This window comes from Rhipicephalus microplus, unplaced genomic scaffold, assembly GCF_043290135.1.
Source record: "Rhipicephalus microplus isolate Deutch F79 unplaced genomic scaffold, USDA_Rmic scaffold_16, whole genome shotgun sequence".
In the NCBI taxonomy this organism is placed as follows: domain Eukaryota; kingdom Metazoa; phylum Arthropoda; class Arachnida; order Ixodida; family Ixodidae; genus Rhipicephalus; species Rhipicephalus microplus.
The window spans coordinates 4,213,795-4,233,110 of NW_027464589.1; the positions used below are offsets into that span (position 1 = coordinate 4,213,795).

General features: G+C 46.4%; 1 protein-coding gene across 3 annotated transcripts in view; it reads left to right on the top strand.

Moving 5' to 3' along the window:
* The window catches only part of LOC119167819 (uncharacterized), a 33,651-nt gene extending 15,742 nt beyond the window's left edge, over positions 1 to 17,909 (top strand). The window contains exons 1-5 of one of the 3 annotated variants that reach the window (XM_075883304.1): positions 5,764 to 6,403; positions 7,005 to 7,082; positions 7,183 to 7,335; positions 9,261 to 9,349; positions 14,618 to 17,909. In XM_075883304.1, the coding sequence (XP_075739419.1) occupies positions 6,184 to 6,403; positions 7,005 to 7,082; positions 7,183 to 7,335; positions 9,261 to 9,349; positions 14,618 to 14,686 (609 nt within the window). In that variant the 5' untranslated portion in view covers positions 5,764 to 6,183 and the 3' untranslated portion in view covers positions 14,687 to 17,909. Of the gene's footprint in view, positions 1 to 5,763; positions 6,404 to 7,004; positions 7,083 to 7,182; positions 7,336 to 9,260; positions 9,350 to 14,617 lie in introns of those variants that run through there. The other 2 variants (XM_075883305.1, XM_075883306.1) reach the window with 2 other exon arrangements.
* The last annotated feature ends 1,407 nt before the right edge of the window (positions 17,910 to 19,316 follow it).

The following is a 19,316-nucleotide window of genomic DNA, read 5'->3' on the forward strand; positions in this document are numbered from 1 at the left end:
TAGCAAAACGTCAGGAAGCCTCTAGGGAACACAGACATGCTAAGCAGCGGGGTGAACCGACAGATGATGTTGAAAGAAAATGGGAAACCTTTCTAAGCTGTAGAAGGGCTGCATCCCTTCTGATCAATGAATATATTAGAAGAAAGGGAGCTCAGTGGCTGGCAGAAGTACATAAAAAAGATAGAAAGGCAGCTGCGAAATTTAGGAACCATCTAAACTCCAAGAAATGAGACGAGCCTAGAGCAGAGTTCTATAACTACAGCCCACGGTGCCAGGCTAGAAGGGGACAAAGCTATTGAATATATAAGAACAAGGGTGACAGAAAAATTTCAACAAAGAAGCACTTTATGCACCACAATAGAAAAGGACGAATCAAGTGGTGCAATGGCTCCATTTTCACAACGAGAGTGGGAAAGGGCTGAGAAAAAGGTTCCTAGTAGTACATCAACAGGCCCAGACGGCATTCCAATTAGGCTGATAAAGACATTAGGTCCGAAGTCTAAGCAGGCTTTGGGAGAGGCAGTGAGCAAAATAATAATCGATGGTGAAGTTCCCGATGGATGGAAACTTAGCAGGATGAGCATGATCTATAAAGGAAAGGGGGGCAAACAAAGCTGACATAAACAACTACCGTTCTATAACAGTGACATCAGTGGTCTACAGGCTGGCGATGCAGATTATAAAGGAAAGACTGCAGGCATGAATAGAAGATGAGGGGGTGCTGGGGGAACTGCAGAATGGGTTTCGGAAACACAGGAGGTTGGAAGACAATCTGTTCTCACTGACGCAGTGCATCGAAATAGCAGAAAAGGAACACAGGCCCCTGTAGCTAGCATTCTTGGATATCAAGGGAGCGTACGATAGCGTGGTTCAAGAGGAATTGTGGGGAATACTAGACACACTAGGCGTGGAACATGCAGTCACTAATATTTTAAAGGGTATCTATAAAGGTAACAAGGTAGTTATAAAGTGGGAAAAACAGGTATCCAAGCCTGCAGAGGTACAACGGGGGCTTAGGCAGGGGTGCCCCCTGTCACCCTTATTATTCATAATGTACCAACAAGGATTAGAGGCAAAATTAGAGGAAAGTGGCCTGGGCTTCAACCTCTCTTTAGTCAAACAAGGAAAACTTATTGATCAGGCACTACCAGCATTAATGTACGCAGATGATATAGTGCTAATGGCCAACAACAAGGAAGATTTGCAGAGATTGAGGGACATCTGTGGTAATGAGGGAGATAGGTTATATTTTAGATTCAGTAAGGAAAAATCAGCAGTCATGATTTTCAATGACAACGAAGGTAGTGAGCTTAGGATACAGGAGGTCACGCTAGAGATAATAGATAAATACAAATATCTGGGCGTATGGATAAGCAATGAGACCGAGTACCTGAGTGACACGAAATATACGTGACGACTAAAGGTAACAGGAATGCAGCAGTGAAGAAAAATAGGGCACTGTGGAATTACAATAGGTATGATGTTGTGAGAGGAATATGGAAAGGGGTCATGGTTTCTGGGCTGACGTTCGGCAATGCGGTCTTGTGCCTGAGATCAGAAGTTCAAGCAAGATTAGAAATTAAGCAACGTGGAATAGGTAGGCTTGCTTTAGGAGCTCACGGGAATACACCAAATCAGGGAGTACAAGGTGATATGGGATGGACATCATTTGAGGGCAGGGAAGCTAGCAGCAAGATAAAATTTGAGAAGCGATTGAGAGAAATGAAGGAAGAGCGTTGGGCTAGGAAGGTTTTCAGCTACTTGTACATGAAGAATGTCGATACAAAATGGAGGAAGCGAACCAGGAAGTTGACTGGTAAATACTTAGAAAACAGCAGGTGGCCAAACCAAAAAGAACTATCGGTTAGGAAGAAAGTGAAGGAAACGGAGACTGACATGTGGAAAATGGGCATGATTAAGAAGTCTGCACTAGAGAACTATCGAAATTTTAACCAGGAAATTGCCAAGGAAAGGATCTATGATAATACTCGGGGTAGTTCTCTACTCTTTGAGGCAAGGACGGGAGTACTGCGAACCAAGACATATCGGGCCAAATACGAAGGGGTAGACACAATATGCAGTGCGTGTGGAGAGGAAGGAGAAACTGCCGAACACTTGATAATGTTCTGCAAAGGGCTTCACCCTATATTTCAGGATGATGGCGCAGAGTTTTTCAAAGCACTGGGGTTTAGGGACCGGGAGGGCAAAATAGACTTTAAGCAAGTAGACTTAACTAGAAGGAGGTTATCTGATTGGTGGCTAAAGTCAAGGCACGAGTGAAAATTAAACACTTCACTGCAAAGTACGAATCCTCAAACTCACTTTTTATGGAAAAAAAAATAAATATAGTTTTGGGTTCATTAAGTATTACGGCTTGGTAGCGCTAGCCACCGCCCGATCTAAACGGTACAGCCATATCCATCCATCCACCCAGCGGGTTCCTGGAGTTTAAGATGTCAAACAAGCCATCAAAAGTTCTAATAAACGTAGATCTTGTGCTGGCGGCCTTGAATTGCGGCCGCTTTAGCTTTTGTTCGCAGAAGTCCAAAACGTCGGCAACTGAGGCACTCGATAAGTTGTACAGCATATCATACCTTCATTTTCTTGCTTTTCCCATTGGACGTGGACTTTCCTAAGGTTGTTTCCGAGCCACAACCCTTCTTCACGTTGAAGTGCCTTCAATGCCACTTGATAACCCCATTTCATATGCTTCCCTTCGAATTCAAAGAGGTGGTAAAAGCACTCCGGCGCGAAGTGTACAGAGCGAAGTGATCTCAGTCTTTTGCATTCTAGTTCTCACGGCGAACGGCCCACTCCCAGAGGCTCCGCGTTACGGGATCTTTAGTAAACCTGTAAAACAAATCCGGACTGTTATGTTTTGCACGCTTAGATCATGTCAGCTATAGCTCCCTTTAGTAACGAGCGCGGAATGGCTATGTCGAAGACGTTTTCGTGTACGTACAGGTGGAATGTGAGGCCACAACCTTTTTTCAACCTGTTGGCACATCCGTAAATGTCGCAAGAGACAACCATTGTAAACCATTTGTCTTTACAAGCCGACAAGGTGAAATAGGAACGGACGAAATCAGCAGCTCGCGAGGGCGCTGAGCACGCTTTTTGCCACTGGCAAGATGGCGGCAGCTGGCTTCACTAGCACAGCGCCCCTTCCACTCCAGCAAGTTTTATGTATCCTCCTTGGGCGGTACCAGCTAAGCGTTTTAGGGGCGAAGCTCCTTAGGGCGTGGGCTGTGCGTCCCCTGTAGCCTGTATGTAGCCACCTCTAGTTTAGTTCTTGCAGTGTTCACTAGATGGCGGTACGGTCCCCTGTATGTAGCCGAAGCTATTGAATATATAAGAACAAAGGTGACAGAAAAATTTCAACAAAGAAGTACTTTATGCACCACAATAGACAAAGACGAATCAAGTGGTGCAATGGCTCCATTTTCACAACAAGAGTGGGAAAGGGCTGAGGAAATGGTTCCTAGTAGTACATCAACAGGCCCAGATGGCATTCCAATTAGGCTGATAAAAACATTAGGTCCGAAGTCTAAGCTGGCTTTGAGAGAGGCAGTGAGTACAATAATAATCGATGGTGAAGTTCCCGATGGATGGAAGCTTAGCAGGATGAGCATGATCTATAAAGGAAAGGGGGACAAAGCTGACATAAACAACTACCGTCCTATAACAGTGACATCAGTGGTCTACAGGCTTGCGATGCAGATTATAAAGGAAAGACTGCAGGCGTGGATAGAGGATGAGGGGGTGCTGGGGAAACTGCAGAATGGGTTTCGGAAACACAGGAGGTTGGAAGACAATCTGTTCTCACTGACGCAGTGCATCGAAATAGCAGAAAATGAACACAGGCCCCTGTGGCTAGCATTTTTGGATATCAAAGGAGCGTACGATAGCGTGGTTCAAGAGGAATTGTGGGGAATACTGGACACACTAGGCGTGGAACATGTAGTCACCAATCTTTTAAAGGGTGTCTATAAAGGTAACAAGGTAGTTATAAAGTGGGAAAAACAGGTATCCAAGCCTGCAGAGGTAAAACGGGGGCTTAGGCAGGGGTGCCCCCTGTCACCCTTATTATTCATGATGTACCTACAAGGATTAGAGGCAAAATTAGAGGGAAGTGGACTGGGCTTGAACCTCTCTTTAGTCAAACAAGGAAAACTTATTGATCAGGCACTACCAGCATTAATGTACGCAGATGATATAGTGCTAATGGCCAACAACAAGGAAGATTTGCAGAGATTGATGGACATCTGCGGTAATGAGGGAGATAGGTTAGATTTTAGATTCAGTAGGGAAAATCAGCAGTCATGATTTTCAATGACGACGAAGGTAGTGAGCTTAGAATACAGAAGGTGACGCTAGAGATAACAGATAAATACAAATATCTGGGCGTATGGATAAGCAATGGGACCGAGTATCTGAGGGAACACGAAATATACGTGACGACTAAAGGTAACAGGAATGCAGCAGTCATGAAAAATAGGGCACTGTAGAATTACAATAGGTATGATGTTCTGAGAGGAATATGGAAAGGGGTCATGGTTCCTGGGCTGACGTTCAGCAATGCGGTCTTGTGCATGAGATCAGAAGTTCAAGCAAGATTAGAAATTAAGCAACGTGGAATAGGTAGGCTTGCTTTAGGAGCTCACGGGAATACACCAAATCAGGGAGTACAAGGTGATATGGGATGGACATCATTTGAGGGCAGGGAAGCTAGCAGCAAGATAAAATTTGAGAAGCGATTGAGAGAAATGGGGGAAGAGCGTTGGGCTAGGAAGGTTTTCAGCTACTTGTACATGAAGAATGTTGATACAAAATGGAGGAAGCGAACCAGGAAGTTGACTGGTAAATACTTAGAAAACAGCAGGTGGCCAAACCAAAAAGAACTATCGGTTAAGAAAAAAGTGAAGGAAACGGAGACTGACATGTGGAGAATGGGCATGATTAAGAAGTCCGCACTAGAGATCTATCGAACTTTTAAGCAGGAAATTGCCAAGGAAAGGATCTATGATAATACTCGGGGTAGTTCTCTACTGTTTGAGGCCAGGACGGGAGTACTGCGAACCAAGACATATCGGGCCAAATACGAAGGGGTCGACATTGTATGCAGTGCGTGTGGAGAGGAAGAAGAAACTGCCGAACACTTGATAATGTTCTGTAAAGGGCTTCACCCTATAGTTCAGGATGATGGCGCAGAGTTTTTCAAAGCACTGGGATTTAAAGACAGCGAGGGCAAAATACACTTTAAGCGGGTAGACTTAACTAGAAGGAGGTTATCTGATTGGTGGCTAAAGTCAAGGCACGAGTAAAAATTAAACCCTTCACTGCGAAGTACGAATCCTCAACTTCATTATTTAAAGAAAAAAAAAGATAAATGTAATGGTTAGTTCACTAAGTATTATGGCTAGGTGGCGTTAGCCGCCGCCCGATCTAAAGGGTACAGCCACATCCAGCCATCCATCCATGTAGCCACCTCTAGTTTAGTTCTTGCAGTGTTCACTAGATGGCGGTACCGTCTCCTGTATGTAGCCACCTCTCGTTTAGTTCTTGTAGTGTTTGCTAGATGGTGGTACTTGTAGCTGATGATGAAAAGATGCAAGATGTTATAAACTAGAAAGCGGTACTTGTAGTTGATGAAAGACGCGAGATCTTATAAAATAGGAATGATGTCACATACGGCGCGTGCCATTGGTTGAAGGCAATCGTTCGATTTAGTGCGGCGACGTACGCTAGGGGGAGCGATGTAATAAAATCTAGTGGGCAAAATGTACAGAGGATTCATGGTTTACCAGGTTTACCTCTGGAGCTTCGCCCACTCATCATCATTCACTTCGTGGATATGGCGGAATTTTTTTTTTATCTGCGCGCGTCCGTAGAGAATAGTTCGAGACCTGCAAATGTGCACCACTAATTCGGAGGCTATGCAAAGGGTTGCATTGTTGCACCGTCCGCCACAGGTGACGCTAGTGACCGAGAACATTTTCAAAATGAAGGAGAGAAAGGGCGTGGCAGCTGTTTTTTTTTTCTCATGTGGCAGGCATCTTCCTAGAGGAGGCGTTGTCGGAACCCACGGAGGAAGGAAAGGTCCGAACCGAACTTTGCACACATACGGTCGCGCCACGTAGCGGCCGGCAAGAGCAAAATCTCAGAGATGATTCGTTAACTTTCATGCACGCGATGGCAAAAAAATCTAAAAGCAACAGGATGTGTTGCGTGCCTCAGTGCACGAACAGAGCGGTGAAGGATGAGATAAGCCGTCATTCGTTTCCGCTGGACGTGCGAATCAAGAAGGAGTGGGTGGTGAAGCTCCGTATAGGCAAGCCTGCGATGCCGCCAATGAATGTTTGCAGCGCACATTTTGTCACCGGAGACTTCTTGAGCAGCATCGGTAAGCCAAATGCTAATTGTTGGCATTGTTCACAAAAGCATAAGGATTATGCTCTAACGATATTGTTGAAATGAACGGCGCCACCGATGCGGGACGATGAACGTAAACGCCGCAACACTTGATTGTTGCTTTTGGAGAGTTAGGAGGCTAGTGCCTGGGCGTCTGTCACCCGCATAAAATGGAGGGAGCGTCAATTTTGGCATTCTGTTGGTCTTTTTAACAGACCGTAATGCGCGACTGCACTTTGAAGTGTTTTTTCTCGCGGGCTCTTTCATTGTGACCAGGGCCAATCCGGATCGGATTTTGTAATCAACACAGACCGCTGTTACACGGCAAAAACCTGTCCGGATCATGTTTGGTGCAGACGTCAACGTAACCGCGATCGTATCAATTCCAATCACACTTATTCGCAAGTGGCATTGTAGGGGCGATTGATCTGGACCGAGCGCAATGCGAATCGGCCCTGATCGCGAGAAAAATTTCCTTGTGACACAGTCTTTGCTTTTTAGTGTGATAGCTTTGTGACTGGTTTTTAAGTCTCATTAGTGTGCATTAGCAATCTGGTTTAACCAACAAAACATTTTAATTTTTAATTCTACAGATGGCCGGTGCATCGTTATGAATGCAGAATTACGTAAAATGCTTGGCTACCATGCATGCATTGAATGCTCGTTTAACGGTAAGGTATTCGACATGTGCTTTTCTGTAATGCACTGAGTTAGATTGTTGTTGTGGCACATGAAATTGCAGGATTTCATTTCAGTCCTCATTTTATGTAGATCCCAAATTGTGGACACCTAATCGAAGACGACTGAAGAAGACTGCTGTGCCTTCGCGGAGCTTGCCCATAAGAGCACATGAAAAAGAGGACTTGGCAAGGATTCAGGAAGCAGCAGCGCGAGATGCCCGTGCCTCTGCTAGACATGAGCATGGTATGTTTGTTATTATTAACATTTATTATGACACGCCACACAGGGCATACAACAAAGAAACATTGGAAGGCTGTGGAATCGACCATAAGTGGGTCGCACTGTGTTATATTGTTTATTAGTCGGCATTCGTTCTGCTAGATTAGAAAAGACGGTAAGCCCATAGATATTCATATTTGAAAGTCTTATTCAGCGCGCAAACACAGCAAAAAGGGACAGGACAGGGTCCACGAGGCTGAAGAGTTCACGACACTTTTTTCGTTTAGCTGCTGTGCGATCATTCCCGAGAAGTTGTATTTGCAGGGCTTGACGGTACAGGCGAGCCTGCCGAAGCCATTTCGAGCGTAGAATCTTGGATACTCTTAAACCATTGCCAACAGAGAGAGTGAGGCCACCAAACAATGCCTTGATTCGGGAAGTATCTTTAGACGGATGCAATACGCCAGAGAGCATGCGCAGCAAACTACCACACTGATTAAACTGACAAGAACGGCTTGTAAAAGAGGAGATATAGATGCCTGATGATCTAGAAATGTAACTAAAATGTAAGATCGTCAGTTGTAAAAAAATAGTCAGTTGTGTATTGTCAAACCAATTCAGTTCTGTTCTGGAAGTGCTGCAAGCTATTTAAGCACTACTGGCTGTCAGCGATCTCTACACTATCCATAGGCAAAGGTTTCATCTCTCCTAGATTTCTTAGAATTCTAATTTCTTCTGCAACCACCATGATGTTGCAGACATTGCAAAAAAAAACAATGCTACCCGACATTAAGGCTACCACTGAATTGTGCGTCATGGAACTGCTAAGAATGCACACAACGAAACTCATGCAAAGTGTCATAAGTGCATGACACGAATATTAGCAATTGGTTGAAACGTACACTCACCACTTCGAGAAACAAAGGCACAAAGAAGACACACACAGAGCGCGTTTTTGTGTCTTTCTCCTTATGTAGAGTTCACACTGCCATTGTGTCTCTGTTTGTCTTTTGTGTTGAGTCTGTGCCTTGCAATCACATTTGAAAGAAACTTGAAAGTGCCTAAGTCTTTCAAAAATGCAACAGCGGGCTGCAGAAATGCATGGTTGACGAAGCGTACACGAGCCAGACTGATTGACCGCCAAAACTTATTGCTCTGACTATTTGACATGAAGTGTTGCTGTGTTGTAGTTTTGAGTGTATGTTGTAAAAGGTCTGCAGCAAAAAAAAAAGTAACAAGGCATAGAATGTGGCTTGTGACATTGTCCACACGGCATGTTCTCGTGCTCCGGCTCAAGCAGTGAAGAAATGACAGGACAGGAAGGGAAAGCTTTCAGTTACACTCCTTTACTCTCTAAAAATTGGCTTCTTTGCCGTGATTTCAGGTGATCACAAGATGTATTAATGCCAGACGTATGTCGGCAAAGCATGTGGAGCTCACTCACGCTCGGCAAATACATTTTGCCCTTAGGGCTCATTCGGCCTCAGGCTTACAAAACATTTTCTCAATCGGACTCAAATTGACTAAATTGCTTACCCCGACTCACTCATACACAGACTCACCACTTCGAGTTTGAGATAGTTCACTTGTGAGTTTGCCAACCTTTGATGCCAGATAATATCTTGAAATTCAGGACATAACAGGGCTAATTTAAAGCATTCCTCACATAGCTAGACTACATCACTGTAAACAAGAATAAAAACGTGCTGCTGAGTAGAGCTGCTTGCACTCATCTGGGGCTAGAAAATGTAAACCAATCTACAACTATTCAAAGTATACCCATGTCATGCTATGCCCAAGATAAGGCAGTTTTCAATCACTCTTTAATATAAACTGCCTCAGACTTGCATGTTCAACATATCGTAAGTACACTCTGAGCTGTCACTGTGCCTGTATACTCTTTTGTAATGCAGAATGTTTACGAATTCTGTCATTTCTCTTTTGTGCAGGATCAGCTTCTCAAGGAACATGTTCGGAGCCTGCTCAACCTGTGCATGTGTCACCTTGTGAAGAGAACCCCGATGAAGCCCTTTGTGATGTAAAGGCTCAATCATATGCTGTAATGTGTAGTGCTATTGTAGTTATATGCACCCAGGGTGAAAGCTTGGAAACTAAAATAAGGATTTATACTAACCAAAGAGAACAACTTTATGTCAATAGCTTAAAGCACGTATCCCTCAAAGCATTGTTACGCCCTCTGGCAACTTTTTTACCACGATAAGCCGTACACTGATCTAACCTTCGATATTGGCACGATTAATAGCTGGCAGGACGACAGCGGAGAATGAAGTAAGCAGCACGAGCTAGTATGCAAGGCATGCACAGGGTAAAATTACAAAACGACCCAAGGAATGCATATCAACTTATGCATTATCATCGAATATAAAGTGAAAACTTCTACTGATTTTTAGAGATGCTTCAGGAAAACAATATGCCACATTTCACCTATTGCAAGCATTCATACTCTTGTTTCAAAATAGGGTTGTTGCAGCATGTACCTTGAATTTTCTCATATTTTGCTCCGTAGTCGAAAATCTCAACATGCCACTTTATCACAGAAACAATGAGTCAAGCAGCTGACAAGATAAGCAGGGAGTGAAATGCCAGAACACTGATGCAGTAGAACCCATTTATAAGAGACACTAATGTAAGAAACAATTGGATATAAGAGACACTAGTGTGGGTAGATTTAAATAGGGGTTCATAATAAAATGCTTACGGGGTACCCTGCTCATAAGAGACATCTCATGTACATGACAAGAATTGCTCCCCGGTGTATGCCTCTTATAAAAGGGTTCAACCGTATGCACAAATTGATATAAACAGTATAAGATCATGGCATCACACTATGACATTGTAGGCTTATGCCACAGGAGCGAAAGGACACGCCTGAACGATAACCGATGCCAGCCCCGGAACGTGAGCCGTGGCTTCACGTGCCACGGCCTAGCGCCTTCTTTATTTTCTTCTGTCGCCATCGCACGCTCTCCGGTTTGCGCGCCGTCCGAACGAGGGCGCTACAGGGCCCCCCGTGTAGACTGGAAGTCGGAATGTGACATGCCGTTTGTGGTATTCCAACGGAATATCAGTCGTAGATGAGAGGCTTTCTAGGGCAGTCTCCAGGTACGTCGGCTTGAGTTGGTCCAAGCTGACTGTCTCTTCACGGCCGTTCTGAAGTAGAGTGGCAGTTTTGGGGGTGCGGTGAAGGACGCGGAATGGTCCGTCGTAGGCTGGTGTCAAAGGTGGTCTGACCGCATCGTGGCGCACGAAAACATGTGTTGCAGTGGCCAGATCAGGGTGGGTGAATATGGTCTTGTGTTCGGAAGGTCTGGGTGGAGGTGGAGTGGGCCGGAGGTCTTGAACGCAGTCGAGGAGGCGTTGTAGGAATTGCTGTGGCTGGTCTGGTAGCTTCGTTGACGTGAAGAAGTCTCCCGGAAGCCGTAGAGAAGTGCCATACACCAGCTCTGCTGTTGAGCACTGCAGGTCGGCCCGGATGACAGCTCGGTAAACCTAAGAGCACCAGTGGCAAGGCATCAACCCAGGTGGCTCTATTGAGGCGGGTAGTCAAGGCGGTCTTCAGTTGTCGGTGAAGGGGTTCCACCATGCCGTTGGCGCAGGGATGATAAGCCGTGGTACGGCAATGTCTGGCTCCGAGGATGCGATTAAGGCAAGTAAACAGCGAGGACTCAAACTGACGTCCACAGTCTGTTGTCACGGTGCCAGGACAGCCAAAACGGGATACCCACGTAGAAATGAAAACGCGGGCAACTGTCTCGGCTGTGATATCTTGAATTGGAACAGCCTCTGGCCAGCGTGTGAAGCGATCGACCATGGTCAATATATAACGGTACCCCTGAGACACTGGTAGAGGGCCCACAATGTCTAGATGAACATGGTCGAAACGACGGCCGGGTGGAAGGAAAGGTTAGGGCGGCTTCTTAGTATGACGGGGGACCTTTGTCATCTGGCAGGGCAGGCACATGCGCGTCCAAGCGCGCACATCACCGTTGATTCCGGGCCAGACATAGCGCTGGGTGAGAAGACGCTGAGTAGCCCGAATGCCAGGGTGACAGATGTCATGTAAGGAGTGGAAAACGGTGCGTCGTAATGAAGCGGGAACGAAAGGGCGGGGAAGGTCAGCTGAGACATCGCACCACAAGCGCTCAGATGATAATGGATGAGGCACCAGGCGTAGTCGGAGAGAACGGGGGTTCTCCCGAAAAGCGGCAAGCTCTCTATCATCCTGCTGTGCCGAGGAGAATGAGGCCCAGTCGATGGTTGGCGGTGGAGAGTCAACCGCGGCTATACGAGAAAGGGCATCTGTGGCGGTGTTGTCAGCTCCTTTCACGTGGCGGATGTCAGTCGTGAACTCCGATATATAAGCCAGATGGCGGAGTTCACGGGGCACGTACTTGGATGAGTTAGTGCGGAAAACATACGCCAGGGGCTTATGGTCAGTCAGCACGTAAAACAAGCATCCTTCCAGGAAATGCCGAAAGTGCTGTATTGCAGCGTAGATGGCTAGTCATTCCCGGCCAAAGACGCTGTAGCGGGTCTCAGCAGGAAGTAGCTACCGAGAGTAAAACGACAAGGGTCTCCACTCGGAGTTAATGCACTGCTGTAAGATGGCTCCGACGGCCACGCTGGATGCGTCCACCATCAACCGAGTAGGGGCGTTGCTGCGTGGATGAATGAGAAGCACGGCGTTAGCGACCGCTTGTTTAGCAGCAGCAAAGGCGGCCTGGGCCTCTGACGACCAAGGAATGGCGGAGGACGGGCCGGCGGTAGACCGAAGGAGGTCGGTGAGCGGTCGTAGCAGTTCGGCACAGTGGGGTATGAAGCGCCTGGAAAAATTCACAAGCCCCAGGAATTGGCGTAATTGGCGCAGTGTTGTAGGCTGAGGATAATCCTGCATTGCTTTAACGTGGGACCGGAGAGGGCGTATTCCATTGGATGATATGTGATGGCCCAAGAACTCGAGCTCAGATGCGCCGAAAGTACACTTAGAAGCGTTCACAACGAGGCCGTACTGCTGAAGACGTTGGAACAGAGCGCGTAGATGGTGCTCATGATCTTCAGGTGTGCGGCTGGCGATGAGGACATCGTCAAGGTACGCGAACACAGTAGGAAGACCCCGTGTGACCTCAGAAATGAACCGCTGGAAAGTTTGAGCCGAATTGCGGAGTCCAAAAGGCATCCGCACGTATTCAAACAACCCAAAGGGCGTCGTGATGGCGGTCTTAGGTATGTCGGCGGGCTCGACAGGAATCTGGTGGTACGCCTTAACAAGGTCCATTTTGCTGAAAATTGTGCAGCCGTCGAGGCGCGATGTAAAATCCTGGATGTGAGGTCGAGGATAGCTGTCGTGGACAGTCTTGGCGTTCAACGCTCGATAGTCCCCACAAGGACGCCAGTCACCAGGATCACGCTTTGGCGCCAAATGCAGCAGGGAAGCCCAAGCGCTTGACGACGGGCGGATAATGCCGAGCTGCAGCATGTGGTCAAACTCCCGTTTAGCAATAGCTAGGCGGTCTCCGAACAGGCGGCATGGTCGAGCGGCTGCCGGTGGACCCCGGGTGACGATGTGGTGTGTCACCGTATGTTTAGGCGGCTGAGTGAGGTTGCACGGTTTAGTTAACTCCGGGAAACTCGCCAAGATTTTTTCGAACGTTGAGGAAGGTATCAGCATGCGGATGGCCATTGGAGCGATGTCGGACAGGACTCCCGAGATGGAGAGACGAGTCTTACCATCTATGAGGCAGCGCCGCCGCACGCTGACGTCCAAATCGAAGTATGAGAGGAAGTCCGAGCCGATGATCAGTTGAACCACGTCTGCGATGACGAAAACCCACCGGAAAATGCAGCGAAGGCCGAAGTCGAGGGTGAGAGATCGGAGCCCATGCGTTGCTATAGACGAGGCGTTGGCAGCACGAAGCACTTGCCCCTGTGACATTGAACGATCAGCCTTAGTCGGGGGCACAACGCTAATTTCCGCGCCCGTATCTATAAGGAACCTGGCGCCCGATAGCTGGTCCGTGACCATGAAAAGGCGGCTGGGACGAGAAGGGAGATCACGCGCCGCCGTCAGTGATCCCAGCAGGCGTTTCCCTGCCACGAACATGGGGGTGTACACTTCGTGGCTCGGTGTCGGAAACGCCGGTGGTACCAGCAGAGGGGTGGAGGGCTGGGACTCCGAGCATCTCGTGTGCGTGGAAGAGCTCGACGACCGGAACGAGGCGAACGAGTCTCCTGCAGGGGGCTCCGGAGTGCGGCAATGGAGGCGGCGAGTTCGTGGATGCGGGCCTCAAGGCGCGAAATCGCTGTGGCTGCTGGTGGTAAGACAGCGTTGACAGATGGGGAGGTCGCTTCATGAACCTGATCGGCGAGCTCCGCCAGGCGGTCGAGATTGACGTCGCCGGCCGCCGCGAGGACGAGACGGATTGGCTGAAAAAGGCGTTGAAGGAAGAGCTCGCGAAGCAACGCTGAGTGGGCAGAGACGTCGTGTTTCCCAAGAAGCTGTCGCATTCGGCGCAGTAGTTGGGAGGGGCACCTGTCGCCAAGGTCCCCCTCTGCCAGGAGCTGCTGTAGGCGGACGCGTTCCTAAGGCATGAATCGTTCTAGCACCTTGGTTTTAAGGTGCTGATATGGCGTAGTGTCCGAGGGGTTGGAGAGGACGTCGGAGAGCTCGCTGGCAACGTCAGGAGGAAGGACGGAGGCTACGTGGTAGTAGCGTGTCGTTTCCGAGGCGATGCGGTACAAGGAGAATTGCGGCTCGACCTGATGAAACCAAACTTGCGGGTCCTGTGGCCAGAAAGATGGGAGACGCAGTTGCACGGCCGAGACGTCCTGCGGACGTGAGGCTTGTTCGGTTGAGGGTGCATTCGAGTCAGTCATTGTCTTCGTCCGGGTCACCACTTGTAGGCTTATGCCACAGGAGCGAAAGATAGACACGCCTGAACGATAACCGATGCTAGCCCCGGAACGTGAGCCGTGGCTTCACGTGGCTCGGCCTAGCGCCTTCTTTATTTTCTTCTGTCGCCATCGCGCGCTCTCCGGTTTGCGCGCCGCCCGAACGAGGGCGCTACAGCATGCATCATCAGTCGTCAGGCAACTGTGTATACATGTGATGCTATGAAGCATTTAAAAACAATTACAAAGCCAAACGAGCTATGTAATTGCTTTTTATAGCAATTAAGCCAAAACAAGTTAAATCATTTTGACGTCATTTCTTCCAAGAATTAGAAGATTCTCAGCACTCTTGCATTGGCTTGAATCTGTTTTTATGGGAAATCTTTCTTGCGTGCAGGTACAAGAGCAGGGCCATGAAACTGCATCACATCCATGTGCTAGGGGTGCAGCTGCTACAGCTGTATGAACAGTGGAGGTTGCAGAAGCCCTTCAGCTTTCGCAGTGCATGAAGGATGTACCAGGCATCATGTGCACACAAGACAAAGCATCCAGGTCGATGTAGACTCCATTATAGGGAAGCAGTTGTGAGGACATCCATTGGTAGTGATGGGGGTATGTGGCGCCCCCTGGGCGTGGTGGCAACAGCGGAAATCCGGCCTGTGTGCGGGCAGTGTGTGCGCGGACGGTGTTGTGGTTGGACGTGAGTGGCGGGTGATTCGGGGAGTGAGGCCTAACGAACACGAACGAGCATGACACAGTTCAGGCTTGTAGATATGCTGACATCAGATGATACTGTGCTTGCTTTTACTGGTGTGTCATCAATGACTTTGCTTGTAGCCATTAGTAATGAAGTGAGCTGGATTGAAGACGCAGTAGCTGAAATGTCTACTCTTGAACGAGTCATTCTCGTTCATGTGCGATTGAAAACTTGCTTACCCTTTGTGCGTATGGCACCACTATTTCCCGTGAGCCGCGCAACCATCTCTCGCCACTTCTACAGCACACTGTGTAACCTTGCAGCGGTACTGAAATGTGCAATTCTATGGCCAAACAAACAAAAAATTGCAAGCAATCTGCCTCAATGCTTTGAAGAATATAAAGAGGTACGTGTTGTGTTAGACTGCACAGAGGTTGCAGTAGAAAAATCGCAATGTGCTTCTTGTAGAATTTTAACATACTCTCATTACAAAGGTACATACACAGCAAAGCTTCTTGTTGGCGTCTCACCTGCTAGTTTAATTACTTTTGTGAGCTGCGGTTTCGGAGGCCGAGCGTCGGACAAGACTTGTGTAGAGAAATCGGGAGTTCTAGGAAAACTCGACAGTTTTGAAGATGATGTCAAGGTTGACAAAGGTTTCAACTTGGGCTCGCTATGCAAAAACCTTGGGCTAGGGGTTGTGCAGCTTCCGTTTCTTCGTAGATAGTTGCAGTTCACGGCGAAATACTCAAAAAAGACTCTAAAAATAGCCAGGGCACGTGTGGACGTCGAGCGTGCAATCCTGAGGATGAAAGTTTTTAAAGTTCTGAAGGAACCTGTACTTTGGGAAGTTGTCGGCGCTCTTGATAAAATATTTATTGTGATTGGTGCAGTTGTAAATCTCGCTTCCCCTATTCTCTGTGAGAAAAGGTTCGAGTGATATTATGGAACTTGTGTTCGCAATGAAATGTAGTAGAACTTATTATCCAGGTAGTCAGAAACTGAGGTCTATGAAGAAGCTAAAGAAGCTGAACACCACAACATGAGGGATAACACACCATTGTGCTATGTAAAGACTATTGAGTTAACGGACCGACACACAGGGTTCCTTGGGCAATCACCTAAGACGACTTGAAAACGAAAGCCATCTTCTTTTTCTTCTATGTCGATGCACAGTTGTACCCCCCCCCCCCCAGGTCACGTGTGTTTGTGAAGAGAGTAATTTTGACTGGATTTCCGAGCTGAGGAAGTTATTTTCGATGTACTCCTAAGCATATGCATAGCTGCGTGGTAGAACACCTGCTAGCCACGCAAATGGCCTGAGCTCAATCCTCACTCGGATTTGGAAATTCATTACTTATTTTATTCGCATATGTCTCAATTTTTCAATCATGTACAAGATGATTGTTCACTCACAACCAACGATCCCGACGCCGGAATTTCTGTGAAACGCGCTCTTCAATGCTACCTCATTATTATTCGCAAACCCATTGATGCTTCCGACTGCTCACACCATGGCCGTGTATAGAGCACATGACGAGTGACTATACACATATCTTAAGGGCAGAGGGTAGGCCCATATCTCCCATGTATTCTAAGGCTTCAGTAGCATGCATTTTTTCTTTACTGCATGTAAAGTGTTTGGGTTTGTTTCATTTTGTGCATTAGCATTTCTTGCAGTGGAACTAAATGATAATAATCTATTCACTCTTGATATTTTTCACATTTGTTTAGCGAAGCATGTAAATTTTGTCATTACCTCATTATAGTTCGGTAGCTTCAATTGATGTTTGGTTTATTTGAGGAAGAATCGATCTTATGTCTGAAATTGGAAGTATTTCTTAGCGAACTGCAGGCTATCCGTCTCGCCGCTTAAGCCTGGATGCTATGCCTCATGATCGCCTTCTTGACTTGGGGTAGACCAAAATTAGTATGGAAAGATAAGAGGGTTTTGAGAATATATGTGGCTGATCATGATATGAATAACGGGACAATCATGTCACGTACATCGTCTAAACCTTTCTTTTAAGACACGTGTGGCCCATACCTGTTATCATGGGTCGCGGTAGACAGGTAATGCGAGAAAGGTGATTGACAGTTTTTATCTAGCTAAAAATGGCGAGAACAAACATTGGTGATTCTTTGGGGCATTCAAACATTCTACCATAATACCACACCAGGTCTCGAAACAGTTTCGGAAAAAGGCCCTGTGTAGCCGTAATGCCAGTGTAGTGTAAATTGTGGTGCTTGCTACCTAATTATATAAACCTATGTATTACCTATGTACTCCAATGATGCAGGCGTCATGTTGAGTTAACATCACTTGGAGTTAGGTGCCATCCTCCAAAGTTAGTTTTGGTTGCACTAGCCAGGACTACTGTCCTCGAGAGCGTAAGGGATACATATCAGTTAACCACTTTCTGATGTTGGTAATATCCACGTTGCTGTTAGAATTGTTACGGAGCTCTTAACAACTGGTTATATAAAACACATGTGACTGTGTGCGTACAACATTTGTGCATATCTTTAGCATCATTTTGTAATGTTTTACTGAATGAATCAGTTACAGCACAGTCACTTTCCTTCTGCATGTTTCGTATAACATAAGATTCTCATGGTATATCGGATCTGCCAAATTTGTTTAGGTTGCTCTGATAATTGGTCAAAGGTAACAAAAAATAGCTTCGAGATATAGAGAGCTGAAGCGAAAAAAAAGTTCATTTCTTGTTTTGTTCGAACAGATCATCTGCCATGAAATCATGACATGAATCATCTCCATTTCATTGTTCCTGGTTTGCTTTGCTGTAACTTCCGTCTCTATTGGCCGAATACTGATAATGGCGGTCAATTGCACCAAATTATATCGCAGCGTTACGCCCAAACTGCCTTGATTGTGTTTAGTGCGGCAATGCAGGCCTCTTAAATAGAACAGTTTCAAAGATGGCAGTTTTGGGGGCTTTTCATTTAAATAAACATGATGCATTGTGTTCTCTATGTGTTCCATGGTTTCTTTGTATTCTGTGCAGATACAATTACCCGAAATCATGGTTTGTGAAAGCTCCGCATAAATAAAGGGAAAATATCATTTGCCACCGCAACAAAATCAACAATAGTGCAACTAAACTGAAAATGAATGCACAGAACAGTGCCTACATGCACGTCCTGGACACACAAGGCAATAGGCCTAGGTAAATGCAACTCATGTTAAATGTTAAGAAAAGCAGCGTCAAGCACTTTTAAGTAGTCATAATACTTTTCTGAAAGCCTGTTACGCTAATACAAACTACTGGTTTAAAATTTAAAAACCATTCACTTAATTTTTAAGTTATTGCACACCGCTTAGACGACAAAGACTGAACCACACGGACACAAGCTCAAACATTTAACTGAGTTTATTGGACGAACACTTGATGCTTTTGTACAATCCTGTTTCATGGTTAGAAAAAAAAATGTTGACAAAGATCGATTTACAAAAATGTAAACAGTACACTGCTGATAACCACACATGCCGAGAAACCACATACCTATCGCACAACCCTACATTACGAATACAGATACATTACATCCTTCTGCGGTAGTCCCACAGATGGCATACTGATGCAGCCAATCCGCAGTTGAATAATCTCTGACACCTCAATGATTTCGCGCATCTAATAACTGTGTATAGCGACCACCTTGGTTTCATGGAACTTTGGCTGACAACCGCAATCTTGACAATGCAAGCCTAGGTGTCCTTGTACAGATTTGTGCACAGTGTTGTTCTGCTCCCGGAGTCATTCATTAAGGCACCTTCCCCTCTGGCCTATGCAATTCTTTCCGCACGAGAGCGGTATCACATCACCACTTTTTTGACACAATCCACAAATTTGTTCGTGTGGTTAGTTGTGCAAGCATTTGTTCCCATCATATTTTTCTTTGTTACCCTGCAAAGTGACGAGAACTTACGGGGTGCCAGAAGAACCGCTTGCACTCAGACACGGCGCCCAATCTTTCTCAGGCTATGGGAAATGTTGTGAAAATATGGTATCACAGTGGTCCTACAAAAGTCCTACAAAATAACGTAACAATGAATAGATACTAACTTGCTCAAGCAGGTACCCTTATATTCACTTGAGCCAGGAACACCAAGTTGTGCACGCTCCGAGAAAAAAAGGTACTTGGCTGCTCGTCAGTTGGTCTTCAAAAGCCAGGTCGTTCAGCTTAATCAAAACACTCAAAAATGTGTGGGGAATTGAATATGGTTAAGGAAACCTCTATTGTCACAAACAACCAAAAAATCTAAATCTGATTTAATTAAATTTACCCTACCCTCATTCCTTAAGAACTTAAGATGGCAGACCAGGTAAACGAGGCCAAATGTTACTGAACAGAAATGCATAGCCTGCTCGTCCTTAAGCAA